Raw genomic sequence first — 18013 nt, 5'->3', positions numbered from 1 at the left:
GACAAGCTTTCTCATCAGGGCAAAATGTCCCTCCATCTGTAAGCTTTTTCATGTCTCTAGTTCATGAACACTTTTCAAGGGCAACCTCTTGTTCAGTCACCTAATCAATGGGGGAACAAGACACGGATGACTGTGACAAGATCTTCCTTCTCTAAGAAGAGGCACAGTGTGCTAGCCAGTCACATTCCTTATTCACACTGCTCCCTGATCTTTGAGGTTAATTTTATTGGTGGAATACATAGTATGGATGCAGCAAATCATATCAGACCCCAAACAATTCTGAAGAACAATTCATCAGCTATGCAACTATTCCTCCAGCACTGTGAAGACTGTCATAACTAGGAAATGTATGGATTTGGATACTGTTTGATATGCAGTTTCTGAATTTTGCTCATTATATCCATCTTCTTGCATTTTCAGCATAATCTTCTGTACTTGAGGTTGGAGGAATGTGTGAAAACCCATAGAGGTCCAATCAGTTTGTAATGTAACAACTGCTAAAAAAAAAAAAATCCTTGTAGCTTTCTCCCAGTTATGAGGTCTTTTACGATATTATTGTTCTGTACCTTCCAGTCATTTCTGACTTATGGTGACTCTAAAGCAAATTTATCATAAGGATTTCTTGGGAAGAGTTGTTCAGAGGGGGTTTGCCCTTGCCATCCTCTGAGTCTGAGAGTATGTGACTTGCTCAAGGTCGCCAAGGGAGTTTCCATGGCTGAGCAAGGACTCTAGCCCTGGTCTCCAGAGTCATTGTCAAATGCCTATTTATAAGGCTGAAACCACTATACCACATTATCTCTCCTTTCACAACATGCAGGCCTACAAAGAAGCCAACTACTCCCAAGATTTCACAGAAACTGGCTGATTAGCTAATAGCAGTAGCAATAGCAGTTACATTTCTGTACAGCTTATCCGTGAACTAGCACTCCCTAAGCGTTTACAATGTGTAAGCAAATTGCCCCTAACAAGCTGGGTACTGGTTTTATCCACCTATTTAAGGATGGCAGGCTGAGTGGACCTTGGAGCCCTCCTCTAAGATCGAACTTACAATGTTGCAGTTGCAGTAAAGGAAAAAGGTAAAAGTATTCCATGTTGACAAGGTGGTCAAGTTGTGTGTGACCATAGGGGGCGATGCTCATCTCTGTTACTAAGCCGAAGAGCCAGCATTGTCAGAGACTTCTCTGTGATCATGTGGCCAGCATGATTGCACAGAACGCTGCAGTACTGGCATTTAACCACTGTGCCACCAGAGTTCCTAGTATAGGAAATTAGAACATCACTAAAGGCATGTTTCCAGTGATGACTCTTTAGAGCACATGCAGATAAATTCAGAAAATGATGCACTCAGTCTCAGTCCTTTTCAGCAGGGAAATCTTTACAAGGCAAAAAGAGATGCGGGGGAATCAATTCAACAGGGAAACACAGTTAATAGTGACAGAGGTGGCTTTTTCTGGCAGGCAAGATCCCTAGCTTTCAACCCCTCATTGCCTCAAGCTGATAATCAAAGTGGTGACCTTGTAAACTGGTGTTTAGATTTTACAATCCACTTCTCTGCCATAATGTTTTAGGACAGGCAGGCAACTGTGTTACTGGCCCTATTTACGGTATCCAGGAAACTGAGGCAGGGAGCTTCAAATCACCAGAATGTTGCCACAGTGCTATTGCTTTTAGTAGCAGGTTTGTATCACATTCATTTTTAACAGGCCACCTTCCCCTCCACAACCCCGCATAAACAAAATTCAAGAAACAAGCATTTCATGAAAGCATTTTATATTTTCCTAAATTGCTGCTGGCAACCCTGGTAGGAGGATTCTTCCCCCTGAAGAGGAATAACTAGTATCTGAGGGGAAAAGAAAAACAGCAGCAAATGATTAGAAGCACAGAGAAGCCTTCAATGTTAATAAACATGCACAGCATTGCAATAAAATATGAGCAGCAGAACCTATTTATAAGGCTGAGATAGGGACTTAAAAAGGTTTTCTGAAGGGAGGAGTGATTGCTCATCATTAGCAATTAATAGAGGAATGGCAGTCTGAATTTTTTAAGGGTTCCTTTGCCTTTCATGCTGCTGCTAGATAATATTGCTAAAGACTTGCAGCCAAAGGTGTAGATGCTGCTGGTAAGGATATTCGAGCCTGCTTCATAGAGACAAGATCATGAACCAGTGGATTCAAACTACAAGAAAAGAGATTCCAGCTGAACATTAGGAAAAGTTTCTTAAATTTAGGAGATGTTTGATAATGAAATAGACATCCTTGGAGTTTTGAGATGCTCCTTCTTGTATTTTTAGTGAAACAGCAAAGCAGTAAGGTCAGAACAGCCATGCATGTTATACCATACTACAGTGGGCTCTTAGTATCTGCTAGGGTTTGGTATCCTCCGTGGACACCAAAATCTGTGGATGCTCAAGTCCTATTATATTCAATTGTATAGTAAAAATTGTTTCCTTTATATAAAATGACAAAATTAAGGTTTGCTTTTTAAATTTGTTAAAAAAATATATTTATTTTCAAGCCATGGATGGTTGAATTTGTGGATGCAGAATCCATTGATATAGAGGGCTGACTGTACATTGGCTGTTTGTAGTTGTGTGCCTTCAAGACATAAACCTAGTATTTATTGTAATCATAGCCTGGTTGAGATATCCAGTACTACATAAGGAACATTAATACTAATAATATCTTGAAAATGACATTAGACGTTGTTTTCATTATATGTCTGGGATAAACTCACTAGATATTTAAATGTAAAATTTTCTAACAAATCTTTGCTAGCTGGGAGAGATAAATGTTGAAGCCCATTTCCTTTCTTTATGCTACTCAGTCAATGCAGTAAAGCAAGCCAACAGTTATAGATCTATTCTGCCTCAGAAATGTAGCCATTTAAAAAGCTTCCATTATATAAATGTCATCAGGGATTAAACCAACCCAGAAAGAGCATTCCTTTAGTAATCCTACATAATTAATGGGAGACAATTCTACTTGGTATATTAAATAGCCAACATGCAAGCACAAGCTGCTTGTTTTAAGAGCTTTTAAAGGAAGGTTGTCCCCAACCACTCACACAAACACAGACATGCATCAATGCTACAGCCTCTGCTGATATAGTGGGATTTTGAAATATACTATCCTGGGTCATGCTTGGAAAAGATACTTTCTGAAGTCCAGTTTCCAGACTCTTCCAGCTGGCATGGCCAGGGACTATGCTCGCTGAGGAATTCTGCAAGTTGTACTCCAAAAAAGTAACCTTTTCAAGCTCTGGTCATGGGATGGTGGTGGAGGTACAGAAATAAATAGAAAACAACAACAATATATGGCTCAAGACCATGGCTATCTGGGTATGTTACCAGTAGTCAATTGTAATGGGGTACTGGAAGCAAAGTTAAGGAGCAATATTAAATTATCTCATTCTTTAGTTTGAAGCAAAAACGTATCAGCCCAAGGTTACACAATGGGGCTAGGAAAGTGTGACTGTGGCTGCACATAACTTACAAGGTTGTTTTTACATCATCCCAAACCCATCCAAACTTTACTGACTTCCCCTTTTCTGGCAAAAAAAGCGTTGTTTTTTCTCCTCCCTGTGAACCTTCTAGGAGTCGAAGTTTTCAATAGATTGCAGGGATCCCTACAATCATGCTCAGTTTTGTTTTGGGGGATTTTGGCATTGTTAGCAGCTGTATGTCCATTGGAGAATCCATGAAGAAAATAAATATATGGACTTTCAAAATTCCTCACTCCATTGCATAACAATGCTTCGAAGAAAGTACTATCAAGGCAGTAGGATTTATTCACAGTTTATCATCAATAGGATTGCAGTCTAACTGATCACAGTAAACACACAAAGGATTACACTCATTTGCATGCAGGGTTTATAATGTTACCATAATGCAATGTGGGATTGGTCTCATGTGTCATGTAAATATTCCCTTTGCTTGGGATGTTTTTAAAGATCTTAAAAAACATGTGACTGAGACAAGATTTTGGAAGGGTGACATAGCACCTGTTTCTTCTTCAGAGCTCCTCTGACATCTGCTTAGGGCTTCATCATATTTGATTAGAGAGTCAAAAGTTCTGAAATCTTTGAAGGTGTGGAGTAAAAAAAAAAAAGAAAATGGGGAAATGTGATAGTAGCATCCTTTACAGATTAAAGATCCCGGGGTTACTTCAGGAATATAGACTGTACAATTATATGATGTTGTTTGCTATAAAATTGTCATGTTTTGTATATTAAAGGGTGTTCCTTTTTGGAGAACAATTGCAAATTATTATTATTATTATTATTATTATTATTATTATTATTATTATTTTGTTACAAATGGAGCTAGAAGATCATGAGCTGTTAAGTACCTTTTTGGTTTTGCCATCTTATTAAGTTCCGGCAAAAAACAATAGAAACAGAAGAAAACATAAACATTACTCAAAGAGAGGAAATTATTTTGTTGCCTTTACTTCTCCACGGTATTAAGCAGACATAAAGCATCGATTCCCAAAAAAGAACTGAGAAAATGAAACCAAGGCCAGGAATTGCAATGATCAGATACTACACATTGTATTTTATCAAAGTCTTCCTATTGCATAGTTTTTAGAAATAATTTTGAGGGCATAAAGGCATGAAATGCACCTTGTTCTATTCATTATTCTAAAACATAATATTTCAAAATCCATGATGTTGGTGTTTTCATTTTCATTTTTTCTAATTTATTCAGGGAAAGAGGCTTTTGCAAAAAGAAGGAAGGGGGAATCTCTTCCTGCCAAACCTTTATATTGGTTCTTTGTTGTTGTTGTTGTTAGCTGCCCCTGTCCTCTATCCTCTCTGCTCAGGTCCTGTAGGGTCAGACTTATGGTTTCCTGACTGAATCTATCCATTTGTCATGTGGTCTTCTTCTCTGCTGCCCTATACCTTTCCCAGCATCATTGTCTTTTCTAATGAGTCATGTCTTCTTACGATGTGGCCAAAGTATGACAACCTCAATTTACTCATCTTGGCTTCTAGAGAGATTTCAGGCTTGATTTGTTCTAGGACCCATTTGTTTGCCTTTTTTGCCATTCACAATATATTCAGGACTCTTCTCCAGCATCACATCTCAAATGAGTTGATTTTCTTCCCATCTATTTTCTTCACTGTCCATCTCTCACATCCATACATGGTAATGTCACCAACTACATATGCCAGGATTGTTTAGGATGGAGGCATGAGAATAAAAATGGTATGACACTGATATAAGTGTGGCTAAATCTAAGTAAATAAATATGACTCATACTCTAATGCACCCAAGTGAGGTGAATTATTTCATGTAATATAGGAAACACACAGAGTTGTCTAGACATTCCCCTTTGAGAACAAGATAGCTCTTTACATTCGTGTGTGTTGGGGGAAAACAGGATGTAGTAAAGACTAACTGCTGAAGGAACACTGTACAGTGATCATTGATCCCTCCCTGCTGCATTGCTGCCTCCTATGAAATTCTAGAAGGCATCCACCATTTCAATGAAACTTTTTCAGGGGCTAAACCAAAAGGGATTAATTGCTGGTGATTGTCAATCTGTCCCTTTCTTCCAGCACCAAAAGAACTTTTTGGTTCACATCAATCCCACTGGAAGCATGTTGAGCAATATTGCTTTTTGTGAACTGGGATATTTCTATATTCTCAGAGTCAAATGAAGAATGGCATTCTCCATTAAGAGCATGCCTATGAAAGAAGAACACAGAAGAGTTATATAAAAGAGATGAAAGACACATGGAACAAAGAGCCATATGAAGATGAACCCCAAATTCTAAAAAATGAGATGGAAGCTGCAATAAGAGAAATAGTAAAAAACAGGTCTCTAGGAACTGATGATATTCCAATCAAACTGTTTCCATCCGCATTAGCAGAGTCAACTCTAGTGAACAGATATGGAAAACAAAACAATGACCAACAGATTGGGGGGGGGGAATCAATATATATCCCCATCCATAAAAAAGGAGACACAAGAGACTGCAGAACCACAGCACTAATCTCCCATGCAAACAAAATTATGCTCAAAATTCTGCAACATAGACTCCAACCATACATGGAGAGAGAAATCCCAGATCTCCAAGCAGGTTTCAGGAAAGAAAGAGGTACTAGGGATCACATCGCAAACATATGATGGCTAATGGAGTGCATGAAGGAATTTCAAAAGAAAATCAGCATGTGCTTTATAGACTATAGCAAAGCTTTTGACTGCATAAATCATGAAAGGCTGTGGAATGCTCTTAAAGACATGGGAGTGCTAACACAACTGATAGTCTTAATGAGGAAGCTGTACTCAGGACAAGAGGCTACTGTCAGAACAGAACAAAGAGAAACGGAATGGTTTCCAGTTGGCAAAGATGTCAGAAAGGGCAGCATCTTATCACTCTACCTATTCAACTTATATACAGAACATATTGTAAAAATAGCAGGCTTGGACACAGAAGAGGGAGGAATGAAAATAGGTGGAAGAAATATCAACAATCCGTGATATGCTGGCAACACCATAGTGCTAGCAGAAAAGCTCACAGACCTGCAACACCTACTAAAGAAGATCAAGGAAGAAAGTGCAAAGGCAGGCCTACTGTTGAACATAAAAAAGAAGAAAAAATTAACACGGAGAATCTACACAAATTCAAACTAGACAATGAGGAAATAGAAATAGAAAAAGAGTTCTCATATCTGGGAAGAAACATTGATAGAATGGGGACTGCAGCCAGGAAATCAGAAGAAGATTAAGAATGGGGAAGGCAGCTATGAAAGAACTAGAAAAGATCCTAAAATGCAAAGATATAGAACTGGGCACAAAAAGTTGGAATCATACGAGCCATTCTATTCCCTATTATTATACATGGATGTGAGAGCTGGACAATTAAGAAAGAAGATAGGAAGAAAATCAATTCATTTGAGATCTGGTGCTGGAGAAGAGTGCTGAAGATTCCACGGACAGCCAAGAAGACAAACAAATAGATCCTAGAGCAGATCAAGCCAGAAATCTCCCTGGAAGCCAAGATGACAAAACTTAGATTGGTGTACTTTGGACACATCATGAGAAGGCATGAATCTTGGGGGGGGGAAATAATGCTAGGAAAGGTGGAAGGAAGTAGAAAGAGAGGAAGGCCATATGTTAGATGGATGGACTCAATTAAAGAGACCACAAATATGAGTTTGCAGGAGCTGGGCAGAACAGTAGAGGATGGGGAGTCTGGAGACGTCTCATCAGCACGGTCGTCATGGGTCAAGATCAACAGGAAGGCAGTTAACAACAACAAAAATGAAAGACATAATTGCCTAAACTAAAGCTCTGCTTTTATTAAGTGGAAAGGAATGGAGGAACACTACTAGTCTCTAATTTTGTACTGGACTGCTATGTATATAAAAAGAAAGAAAGGCCCAATTTAGTCATGGATTACCAGGTCCCACAGAACAAGGCCCCTCTATAAGAGCAAAAGAATGTGGGAAATGTCTTTGCCTCTGGCAAGTAGCTTTTCTTTTGTAATGCAAAGAATGTTATCTCTTGTAGCCAATCAATCACACAAAAGGGCATAAGAAGGATGGAAGGTGAGAGACAAGAGGACAGTATGGAAAAGCAGTTCTTACCCCAAGGCTGTGGCTACCCATAAGGCTATATTGTTAGTTAACCCTTCTACCTATTTTCAGAGCTGGAAGAGGAGATGTTGCAGACACAAGCACTTTTACTGCCAAGAAGCAAAAGTGCAATCATGAATACTTGTTCACCAGGCTTTGGCAAGCATGTATAGATGATATTATAGAAGAGATTAATGATTAGTACTCAATGCACTGTGGCCATGTATAAAAGGATGAGGATCCCCAAAGACAGCACAACACATTAATTCTGGGTACTGAGTGACATGACTGTGAGAGTACCCAAGTGTGATTTTAATACTGAAGACCTTGAAACTTCAAGTGCTTCCACAGTGTGCCAGATTCTTTTTTGATGTAAATGTCCACTAAATGATCTCAATACACAGATTTACACCATTTACTCATTTTTCTTCTTCCCTTTCTGTTAGAGCTTCCTAGATTTTTAGTTATAATAAGAAGACACAATACTAAGAAAAGTATTTTTCATTCTTTGATCATTTTTGCCATTTTCCTCACACTCTGTGCAAGAAAGCAATCAGACAAACTGAACAATATACCCTGAGATCTAACTGTGTGATCCAGTACTGGCCAGAGGACTATGCACATTTGGATTACAAGACTGTAGAGGCTAGTGGTATCGATGTTAGTGGGGAGAGAGAACCAACTGTATTCTAACCTGAACTTTAAAGTACTTATGAAAGATTCTGAGAGGGGCTATACAGACCACCTTGAAGCACCAGCATGGCAGTGGCGTGGGGGCATGGTGTAAATAATAATAATAATAATAATCATCATCATCATCATCATCATCATCATCTTTAATTTGTATCCCGCTTTTCTATGATGAGACAATCAAAGCAGCTCACAACACATTAAAATCCACATTTACAAAATTATATCCCAAATTCCTCCCCTTAAAACAGGATTAAACATGTTACAATTAAAATATCTATTAAAAACACAATAAAAAATACAATGAGGACAGAGCGGTGGGCTAATACATGATGTGGGGGGCAGTCATTCTGTGGCCGGGCACTTTTATTCAGGAAAGGCCTGCTGGAAGAGATCCATCTTGACAGCTTTTTTAAAGTTGTCTAAGCTGGCAATTTGATGGATCTTTTGGGGGTGGGGGGGGTGGGATGGATCTCCCATGGATTGGGTGGGGCTACAGTACTTCCTTAATACAGGATATGGTATTAATCATTTCTTAAGCATCTAGATTTAGATAGTCTCTGTAGCTTCCTACCAAGAAACTTTGAAATACAAACAGATAGATAGACAGACAGATGCACACACTGCAAATAAACATGATGTAGTTTTAAATTTGTGTTTAGGTGCATGATGTAGTTTTAAATTTGTATTTAGGTGCATTCCATGGGCAAAAGACAAAAACATTATCATTATTGTACAATTTAAAATATTATCTTGAGAATTTTATGATGACAAGTTTTATTTCTGTTTGCTTGTTCAAAGTAGTATTATGATACTATTCCAGTACAGGCCAGTAATGATGGTGAGACCACAATAAAAAGACTCCTGAGAACACCTGAACACTCCAACTCTCATTTTTACCAACAGTCAATGAATACAGGACCTCTTCTCCCTTACACCAATTACAGCTTCTTCTTGAGCACATGCTTCCTTCTCAAGCATCAGTTAAAGAATTAGATCAACATAAAGCTCTTGAAATAGCATGTCTCTTCAAACTAATAAGTGCAAATAATTTTGGAAGTTGGGAATATACTGTAAGTATGGCAAAAATGGAACTCAAATTTTCAGTCAAGTGAAATGTATACAGAAAACAGTTGGATGCCTCTTTCAAAATTATAGTATGGAATCATGAAAATGGCTAGTTAGAAGATATAACAGTCTCAGATATATTGAATCTGCATCACCCCAGTAGCAACAAATACTCCACAAGAATTTAAGCACACAATTCCAGCACACCCCACTCTTTATATTTCTTGTCCGTTTTGTAGCATTCTCTTTTTTTCTTCATTTTGTAGCTTTCCAGTGTTCACAATTACTGGAGTTTTAGATAGCAATTGGCTGCAGCTATAAATTCCACTTACTTTTCTGACTGTGTCAGATTTGCCCCCTTTCTCTTACTGCTTTTATACTTAGTTATCAGTAAATAGGTCTCCACAGCTATTAGAAGCTGGTTGTATTTTTGCAAAACCAGCAATTCATGTAGGTTCAGACTTCCTAGGTAAAAAAAACGAAAAAACAGCAGACTTACCTTCTTCAGTTTGCCACTCTTGGTACCAACAAACACCACATTGTAGCCATTGTAGACATAAGAAGTGACAGCAGTCATCCGATCACGGCTGGATGTGTAAAGGGTGACCCCTTCTACTGGTACAGAACCTCCCAGTGGCTGGTTAATATCCAACCCACAGAAGTTATCATCTATTGGGACTGGCTGAAAGGGAGAAAGCATTTTGGTGAGTGTGAGTGACCAATAAATGAAGGAAGGGGGAAAGCAAACTGTAGACATTCCTTTTGTTCAGCTGAGCCTGAGATGGTTTGTTCAAGCTCAAAGACTAGTTTCTGTATCCCTATTTCTGTTCTAGTCTTCTTCAAGCATCACTTCAATGATTCAGTGCAATATGTTATTTTATGCACATAATTTACAAAGCTATTTGAATACAGGTTAATATATAAATGCACAAATGTATATATGCATGCACACATTCCACTGCGAACAATGGCATTTCTTCTCTATAACACATTTGTGGCATAGAGCCCCTTGGATTTTCTAGGCTAGGACTTCATGATCTTCTGTGTTTTTTTTAATGGTTCCCCTACTACTTCTAAGAAGGAAAGGCTTTGTCCACACCTTTAATGCTCAGACTGATCCTAACATGCCCATGATATGCCACATTATTAGAAAGTCTTGCTTTGTTATTTTCTGGGTTAATCACCCAATCAGTCATTAGGACTTGTATATCCTATCCTCTTTTATGTGACCGGTCTGAAAGATTACAGTAACACCATGTCCAGTTTCTCAAATATCTGTACTGGGAATGTAAAATGGTTGTGTGGGAATAACACTGATTTTGGGGGAGGAGAAAAGAATGTGGTAAAGAAACAACTTAGATTAGTAAGTCTGGGGACAGCCACACCATCAACACTTTAACATCTGGGGTCCCTCAAGGAGCCATTCTGTCTTCCATGCTTTTTAACATTTACATGAAACCGCTGGGAGAGATCATCCGGAGACATGGGGCGTGGGGTTATCAGTACGCGTGATGACACCCAAATAATTTTTCTATATTCTCCGACTGATGCTAGTGACCGGGGATGTGCATCTCTCCTCTCGTGGCCTGTCTGGAGTCGTGTAATGGGCTGGATGAGGGAAAACAGACTCAGCTTGAATCCAGAGAAAACGGATTCAAGCTGATAGGTTCGTGATAGGTTCTCCTGGCCCAGGGATGGCGGTGGTTCCACCTGTCCTGAATGGGATCACACTTCCCGTGAAGGACTCTGTACGCAGTCTGGGGGTGCTCCTTGACTCGTCGCTCCACCTACATCTCCGGTGGATGCGACTGTCAGGAGCACCTGTAATCAGCTTCGGCTGATACGCCAGCTGCGTCCCTACCTGAGCCGGGGGGACCTAGCAACCGTGGTACACGCTCTGGTAACCTCTCGGTTGGATTTCTGCAATGCGCTCTAATGGGGCCCCTTGTACCATACCCGGAGCTGCAATTAGTGCAAAAATATGGCAGCAAGACTGGTCACTAACATACCTAGGACCAGTCATATAACACTGGTCTTAAAAGACCTACATTGGCTGCCTATTCGCTTCCACGGCGAATACAAGGTGTTGGTTATAACCTATAAAGCCCTAAATGGCTTGGGCCCAGAGTATTTAAAGGACCGCCTCTCTCCGTACAATCCGCCCCCGCACACTCGATCCACCGGGCAGCATTTGTTAAGAGTTCTGGAGGTAGATTAGTTAATACCACCAGAAGGGCCTTTTCCACCTCGGCCCCTACCCCTTGGAACTCGCTGCCCATTGAGCTCCGTTCAGCAACCTCCCGGCCCAATTTAAGAAGGGGCTGAAAACGTTCTTCTTCAAGCAGCCTTACCCCTGATTCTTTGCCTTGAGAGCCCCCTCTTCCCCACAAAGTAGTTTGTGATTTGGCACAAGTTCTTTTATGTTTTATTAATTGTGTTTTTATCTATTATGGATGTATGTTGTTATTGTTGTTAACCGCCCTGATGTTTCGAAGGGCGGCATATAAATAAGTTTTTATTATTTTTTTATTATTTATTAATTGGTAATTCTTGATACCAGCTAATAGTCAGGAAACAGGGTCTCTCCCATACAAAAAAACATGAACTCCCCTAATATCTCAGTAGAACTGTCTCAGTGGCCCCATCAATTTTTCTTTTGTGGTATTCAGTAAAAAAAACCCTCTATTTCCCTGCCATTAGAAGATGAGGAGATTTCAATGAATACGTGTGAAAGTATAGGCCACAGGGCTTTGTTGTGGAAACCTGCATAATTACAGAAAGCAATAATTTGATGGATCCCATATCTGAATTTCCTACCATCTGTTTTGATTACCATAAAACCGAATCCTGTCTATGTTACTTAAAAGCTAGTCCCCACTGAGACCAGTAACTTTGATTCTCTTGTAAATGTATGTAAGAAAGAAATGAGATGATATTCTGAAACTGTGATATGGAAGGGATATGAAATCTGTGTGTGTGTGTGTGAGAGAGGAGAGAGAGTCTGTGGTACATGCATTCTTTAGAGATACTATGTGGGCTAGATATAGTAGATTTCAAATTCAAATTGCTAAATTGTTTTACATATCCCTACTATTTACTGAAGTGTATATAGACCTCTGCAGGATGCCATTCAAGGTCTTTCTGAGGAAAAAAAAATAAGGGTTGCATTTCACCCTCACTTCATTTTAAAACAACCACTCCCATCCTTGATTTGTTTCCATAATTAACAGACCATGAAGCCAGCCATGCACAGAAATATTCCTAAGCCTTTTGGAAACTGAGATTAACTTTCTACCATCCTGGCTAGATTGATGTAGACTTTCCTGCTTCAGATCTAATTTTCTTTCTATCTTCCTCTGCAGACAAGCTGGCAGAGACATGGTTTGAAATCAGCTACATTATTGTCCTACTTGTTGGTTGTGTGTGTGTGTGTGTGTGTGTGTGTGCGGCAGCGCGCGCACACACACACACACACACACATCTGATTCAACTCTTTATAGCATGGGATCGGAATGACCGGGGGAAGTGCAGGTGTCTGCATTCCGAAAGGAGAAAGGAAATGGTGGCTTCCTCCTTGGAACTGTTCCCACCTTCAGGGAAATGGCTATCTCCCTCCTGCATAACAGTCTGAGTGCAAGAGAACAGCTAACATTTCACAGTCTCGAGAGCTTTCCCACAGGGATCCAAGGTCATGTCAACTGAATATACAGTGACAAAAATGGTTCTCTATCCCACCAAAATATTCAAGTTAGCCCATGCAGCATCTTCTCTTCTTTGGCTTCTTGTAGACATTAATACCCCAAATCAAGGCCCCAGCTCTGGATTTTTGAGCAAGCATGGATTAGTAACTTCCTGTTCAATCCACGCTTTCCTTTTGTTCCATTGGCATCAGTTGTGAGGAATAAATGATAACATCCTCCCTCTGTAAGCACTCAGGGTGCATTCAGAAATAAAATGCCTGAACAACAAGTGACTTGTTATTGTGTCTAATGTGACTTGGCCAAGCAAACAACATGAGTTTGCAAATTAAGTAGCAGACAGACTAAGGATTCTAGTTAAAAACATGAGAAGAACCTACTGGACCAAAGACTGATCAGTTCAAGTTTCCTGCAGTGGCAAGCCAGATACTTAAGGAAACTCACAAGCAGGACATGAGAGTTATAGCCTGTTAAGAGTTACTGACCACTACAGTGCAATAATTGCCACCTCTAATAGCCACACCACATTTTCATTTCTTTACTATTGCCATGAAGCTACAGATCAAATTGTTCATTGTAGGGATCTTTACATTGAAAAAAGTGGGGTGACTTCTTAGTCAATGTCATTGGGGGCAGGAAAATTCAACTAATTTAGTCATTATCGTTGACTATTGCTCACAGAAACCGTCCTGCTCAAAGATAATTCTTTTAGTACCAGATTACAAAAGCGATGGAATCCTTCAAATCATCTACCTCTGTTCCAATAATATAAAACAGAAAAAAGTCTGGGCCATCATAAAACAACAACATCAACTTTCATCAAGATTGCATTTCTCAGTTTAATACTGAAAAAATAAAGACAGAATAGCTTGGTACCACTTCTACTTTACACAGCACTTATATAATGGGACTTGTTTTGAAAACATTTCCTTTAATCATTATTCTCACTGAGGCTGATGTATGTGGTGGTGGTTTTTTATTTTCCCATTATGAGGAGAAAACAGAACTAGCTCAAGGTCACAAACCTGTAGCTGACACGAAAAGTCAACGCTCCTTCTTCCAAATAAATACTGAGCCCTATCTATTAGAAAATAACAAGCTGTTCAAGGGAATGTGCTCTGATTGTTTGAGCCAATGCCAACAAAAGAAGTCTCATAGGTCTTAGAATTTCTGTTACTGTTCCTTGTGCTACAACTGGATTCTGCCCAATATCTTCCTCCAAATAAAACTAGTTAATATGTGGTGATATTCTTACCGCCTGGTACATTGAACTCTTTCCCTAGCAGCCCAGTTGAGTTCCAGGTTGCCCTCACCCTGGTAGCAAGATTGTAGGCGATCCTTAATTTGGGCATTGATAGCACGGATGGGAACATGCACGAGCTGAGTCATCAGGTGGCTGATGATACTGCTTTTGCCCCTTGAGAAAATGGCAAAAAGCGACATCATCCTGGACTGTAATATTGAGGATCGAGCCCAATACCTCTCCTGGTTTGGAAGATAGGCTGCCTGGAGGAGTCGCAGTATTCCACATCACTTTGACACATCCAAAAGGCAGGAGAACATAGGAGTGAACATTGGGGTCATCCTTGCACAGACGCACAATTCGGGATGTTGAATAGAATATGTCACTGGCTGCATTGATAGATACTCCCTCAGGTTGCTCTGGCTGAACAGTCAGAAAAGTACACAAAATGCCACGTGCAAATCCATAGATTATAAAGATATCAAAGTGAGAGACCAAGGCCAGTGTGTCTGAAGGATTTTGATGAGGGATGAAACAAAGTCGCGTGGAGTTACTAATCCCAACATGGCTGATGACTCTGGATCACGTGGCAGTTTCCTGCTGGAGAGAGTGGGGAAGTAATCCTGCTTGCCATCCACTGCAGTAGTACTATGAAAGCTTTCCTCTTCCCCCTCAGATCGAACTATAACCCATACATAGTGCCAGTCTTGTTAACACTGGAAAGATATGCTCCTTCTTATGTGAAGGTTCCACTGGATGAAGAGGTCATCCAATCTCAGCAGCTTGCAGACTCCTTGGAGGCTGCCACATGCCAACCGCCTATTTTCGAGCTAGTAATCAATAATCAGCAGCTGTTGACGTTGTTAGTTAGAGTCAAGATCTCGTACAGGGTTGAACAATGAGCGGTGGATAACAAGACTTGTTGTCTTCCTCAGGTCCTGTCTTGTGAGCTACTAATATGGTCAAGTTTCCAGACAGTTTATAAACCCGATTTGGCTCCCACATGATGCTCCAGTGGCCTGATGGACAGTCAAGTGGTTGAAAGTCTCCAGTCGCGGTTCTCAGAGTGGAAGGTATTATAATGGGAGTGCTGGTCGCATTCTGTGAAAAGAAAACAAAAGAAGAAGCACCCAGGCCACTGGCCCGCCATCGGAGTCCCATATCGAGGCCAGCAGAACTTTCTCTGTTCCATCCTGTGGCAGAGTGTGAAGGGAAAGGGAGTGTGAACCTCAGAACTCCTGTGTGTATCTCCCACTGCAGCACTGTTCCTCACATGGTTCTACAGACATAAAATGTTAAACAAAACAAAAATTATATGAAAAAACAGATGCAAAGATCAAACAATCAGACCTAAAATGTCTGTAAACGAGACAAGTGAGCAGGCTTTTTCATTAAGAATCTTTGAAATAAATGAAGACACTTCTGATCCTGAGCCAGGTTTCCATTTGGGTAAACCAGGCAGGCTTTAGCACTCTGTTCCGCCTCTGGCATTAATTGTACACCATTTAAATGCTCATACTATGCTCTGAGTCATGAGTTCATTCATCTGCAGGAGAGAATAATCAATCTCAGCCCAAAGACAAGTATGTTTTGCAGGGGCAGTTCCCCTACCCAGTCATCAGATCTAACAACCCAGGCAGGAGTGGTGGTGTTTTTCTATGTTCTTCTGTAAGGTTAGTAAAAAGGTTTCTTCTGTCCACAAAATCCACAGTTACAATTAATTAAGGGGAAAGGATATATCCGGGCAGCAGTAGCTTATGTGTCTGCAACATCTCCTGTTTTGTTTCTACATACCTCAGATACATTGCCTTCTTGGTGCCTTATGCTATGCCTGTACTCTCTGTAACTGGCAAGTCCATTGACTGTTTGCTTGATGCCAATGGGCATTGCCTCTGTGCCTCAGGTGGTAGCAGGTGAGATAAGCAAAACACTCATTCATTAATCCGATCCATTTCCTGTATTCCTAGTTATGTATATGTATTATCCTACTTGCTGATTATGTATTTTCCCTGGATAATGATTAACCATCCATTATGAAGCTTGCCCTCCCTCCAGTCCATCTGCCTTGGTCCAGGCCCTCGGGGTTGAGAGGAACTGCTGGACTCTTACCTTTCTCGTCACCACTCCTTCTCCTTCTGTATCATGTCTTTTTTGATTGTAAGCCTGAGGGCAGGGAACCGTCTAACTAAAAAGATTTGCCTGTACAGCGCTGTGTAAATTTACAGCGCTTCATAAATAAGGTTAATATACAATAATAAATAATAATAACACTATAAAGGGAATCTTGAACCACCCATCCTCCCTGCTAAAGACAAAAGAATCCTGACACATTTAAAATACCATGAAATTATGCAATGAGGCTTGGAAAAATTCTTTCTGGATTAAAACCTCCCAGATATTGCAAAGAACATTTCCAAGTTTATGACCGAATCATAGAATCATAGAGTTTCAAGGGCCCTCCAGTCTAACCCCTCCTGCCAATGCAGGGAACTCACAATCAAAGCATCCCTGACAGATGGCCATCCACGCTTCTATTTAAAGACCTCCAAGGAAGGAGACTCTATCACCCTCTGAGGAGTGTATTCTACTGTTGAAAGCCCTTACTGTCGGGAAGTTTCTCCTATGTTGAGTGGAATTTCTTTTCCTAGTTCTCATCCATTGTTGTGGTCTGTTCTCTGGAGCGCGAAAACAGATATTGCACCATCCTCAACATGACATCCCTTCAAATATTTAAACAAGGCTATCATATCACCTCTAACCTTCTCTTCTCCAGGACTAAACATCCCCAGCTCCATAAGTCTCTCCTCAAAAGGCATGGCTCTAGACCCTTCACCAATTTTAGTTGCCCTCCTATCTGTACACACTGCAGTTCTCAATCCTTTTTGAATTGTGGTGCCCAGAATTGGACACAGTTTTAGGTGACCTCCTGACCAAGGCAGATAAGAGTGTACCACTATACTTCTTGAACTAGACACTATACTTTTATTGATGTAGCTAAAACTCCATTGCCTTTTTAGTTGCTGCCATCTCACACTGTTGACTCATGTTCAACTTGTGGTCGTAGTATGTACTCCTAGATCCCTTTCACATGTAGGTCTCATTAAGCCAGCTGTCCCCCCTCCTATATCTATGTATCATGTTTTTTGCCCAAGTGCAGTACTTTATGCACTCTTGGAAGAAGCAGATTTCTATATCCAATTCAAACGGTATATAGGGCGGCTACAGAGTTGAGATGGCCTTGGTTTCGCCTAGTCAATGTCTCTGTCTGGGCACATGACAGGGGAATTGTGACCCTGCTGGTGCTCTTGGACCTCTCAGTGGCCTTCATATACCATTGACCCTGGTTGTCCATCTGGAAACCCTGAGTGAGTTGGGAATCGGAGGATCTGCTTTGCAGCGGTTTTCCGATCGTGACCTCTCAGGAAGATTCCAGATGGTGTCGCCCTTAGGGACCGTTATTCGGCCAAGAGGGAGTTCAGATTGGGTGTCCCCCAAGGCACGATTCTGTCCTCAATGCCATTCAAACATTTACTGAAGCTGCTGGCTGACGATCATTCCGGAGACAGGGGTGGGGTGTTATCAGTACGTTGATGACACCCAAATATATTTCTTATGTCTCAGACTGATGCAGTGACTAAGAATGCATCTCTCCCTGATGCCTGTCTTATGCAGACTGGATGTGGGAAATATAAACTCAGTTGCATCCAGGTAAGACAGTGTGTACTTGTAATA

General features: G+C 40.5%; 1 protein-coding gene across 1 annotated transcript in view; it reads right to left on the bottom strand.

The window, feature by feature from the left end:
• The window catches only part of PLXNA2 (plexin A2), a 518762-nt gene that overhangs the window by 437557 nt on the left and 63192 nt on the right, over window positions 1-18013 (bottom strand). Inside the window, 15 exon segments of the mRNA XM_042463708.1 lie at window positions 9840-10018; window positions 11093-11097; window positions 14294-14404; window positions 14406-14799; window positions 14802-14969; window positions 14972-15007; window positions 15010-15033; window positions 15036-15134; window positions 15137-15166; window positions 15169-15288; window positions 15291-15327; window positions 15330-15364; window positions 15367-15396; window positions 15399-15443; window positions 15446-15560. Coding sequence (XP_042319642.1) covers window positions 9840-10018; window positions 11093-11097; window positions 14294-14404; window positions 14406-14799; window positions 14802-14969; window positions 14972-15007; window positions 15010-15033; window positions 15036-15134; window positions 15137-15166; window positions 15169-15288; window positions 15291-15327; window positions 15330-15364; window positions 15367-15396; window positions 15399-15443; window positions 15446-15560 — 1428 coding nt within the window.

This window comes from Sceloporus undulatus, chromosome 4 (assembly GCF_019175285.1).
Source record: "Sceloporus undulatus isolate JIND9_A2432 ecotype Alabama chromosome 4, SceUnd_v1.1, whole genome shotgun sequence".
Taxonomy (NCBI): Eukaryota; Metazoa; Chordata; class Lepidosauria; order Squamata; family Phrynosomatidae; genus Sceloporus; species Sceloporus undulatus.
Note: the sequence above shows the minus strand (reverse complement) of the source record. Positions and strands in the feature narration are given on the sequence as shown.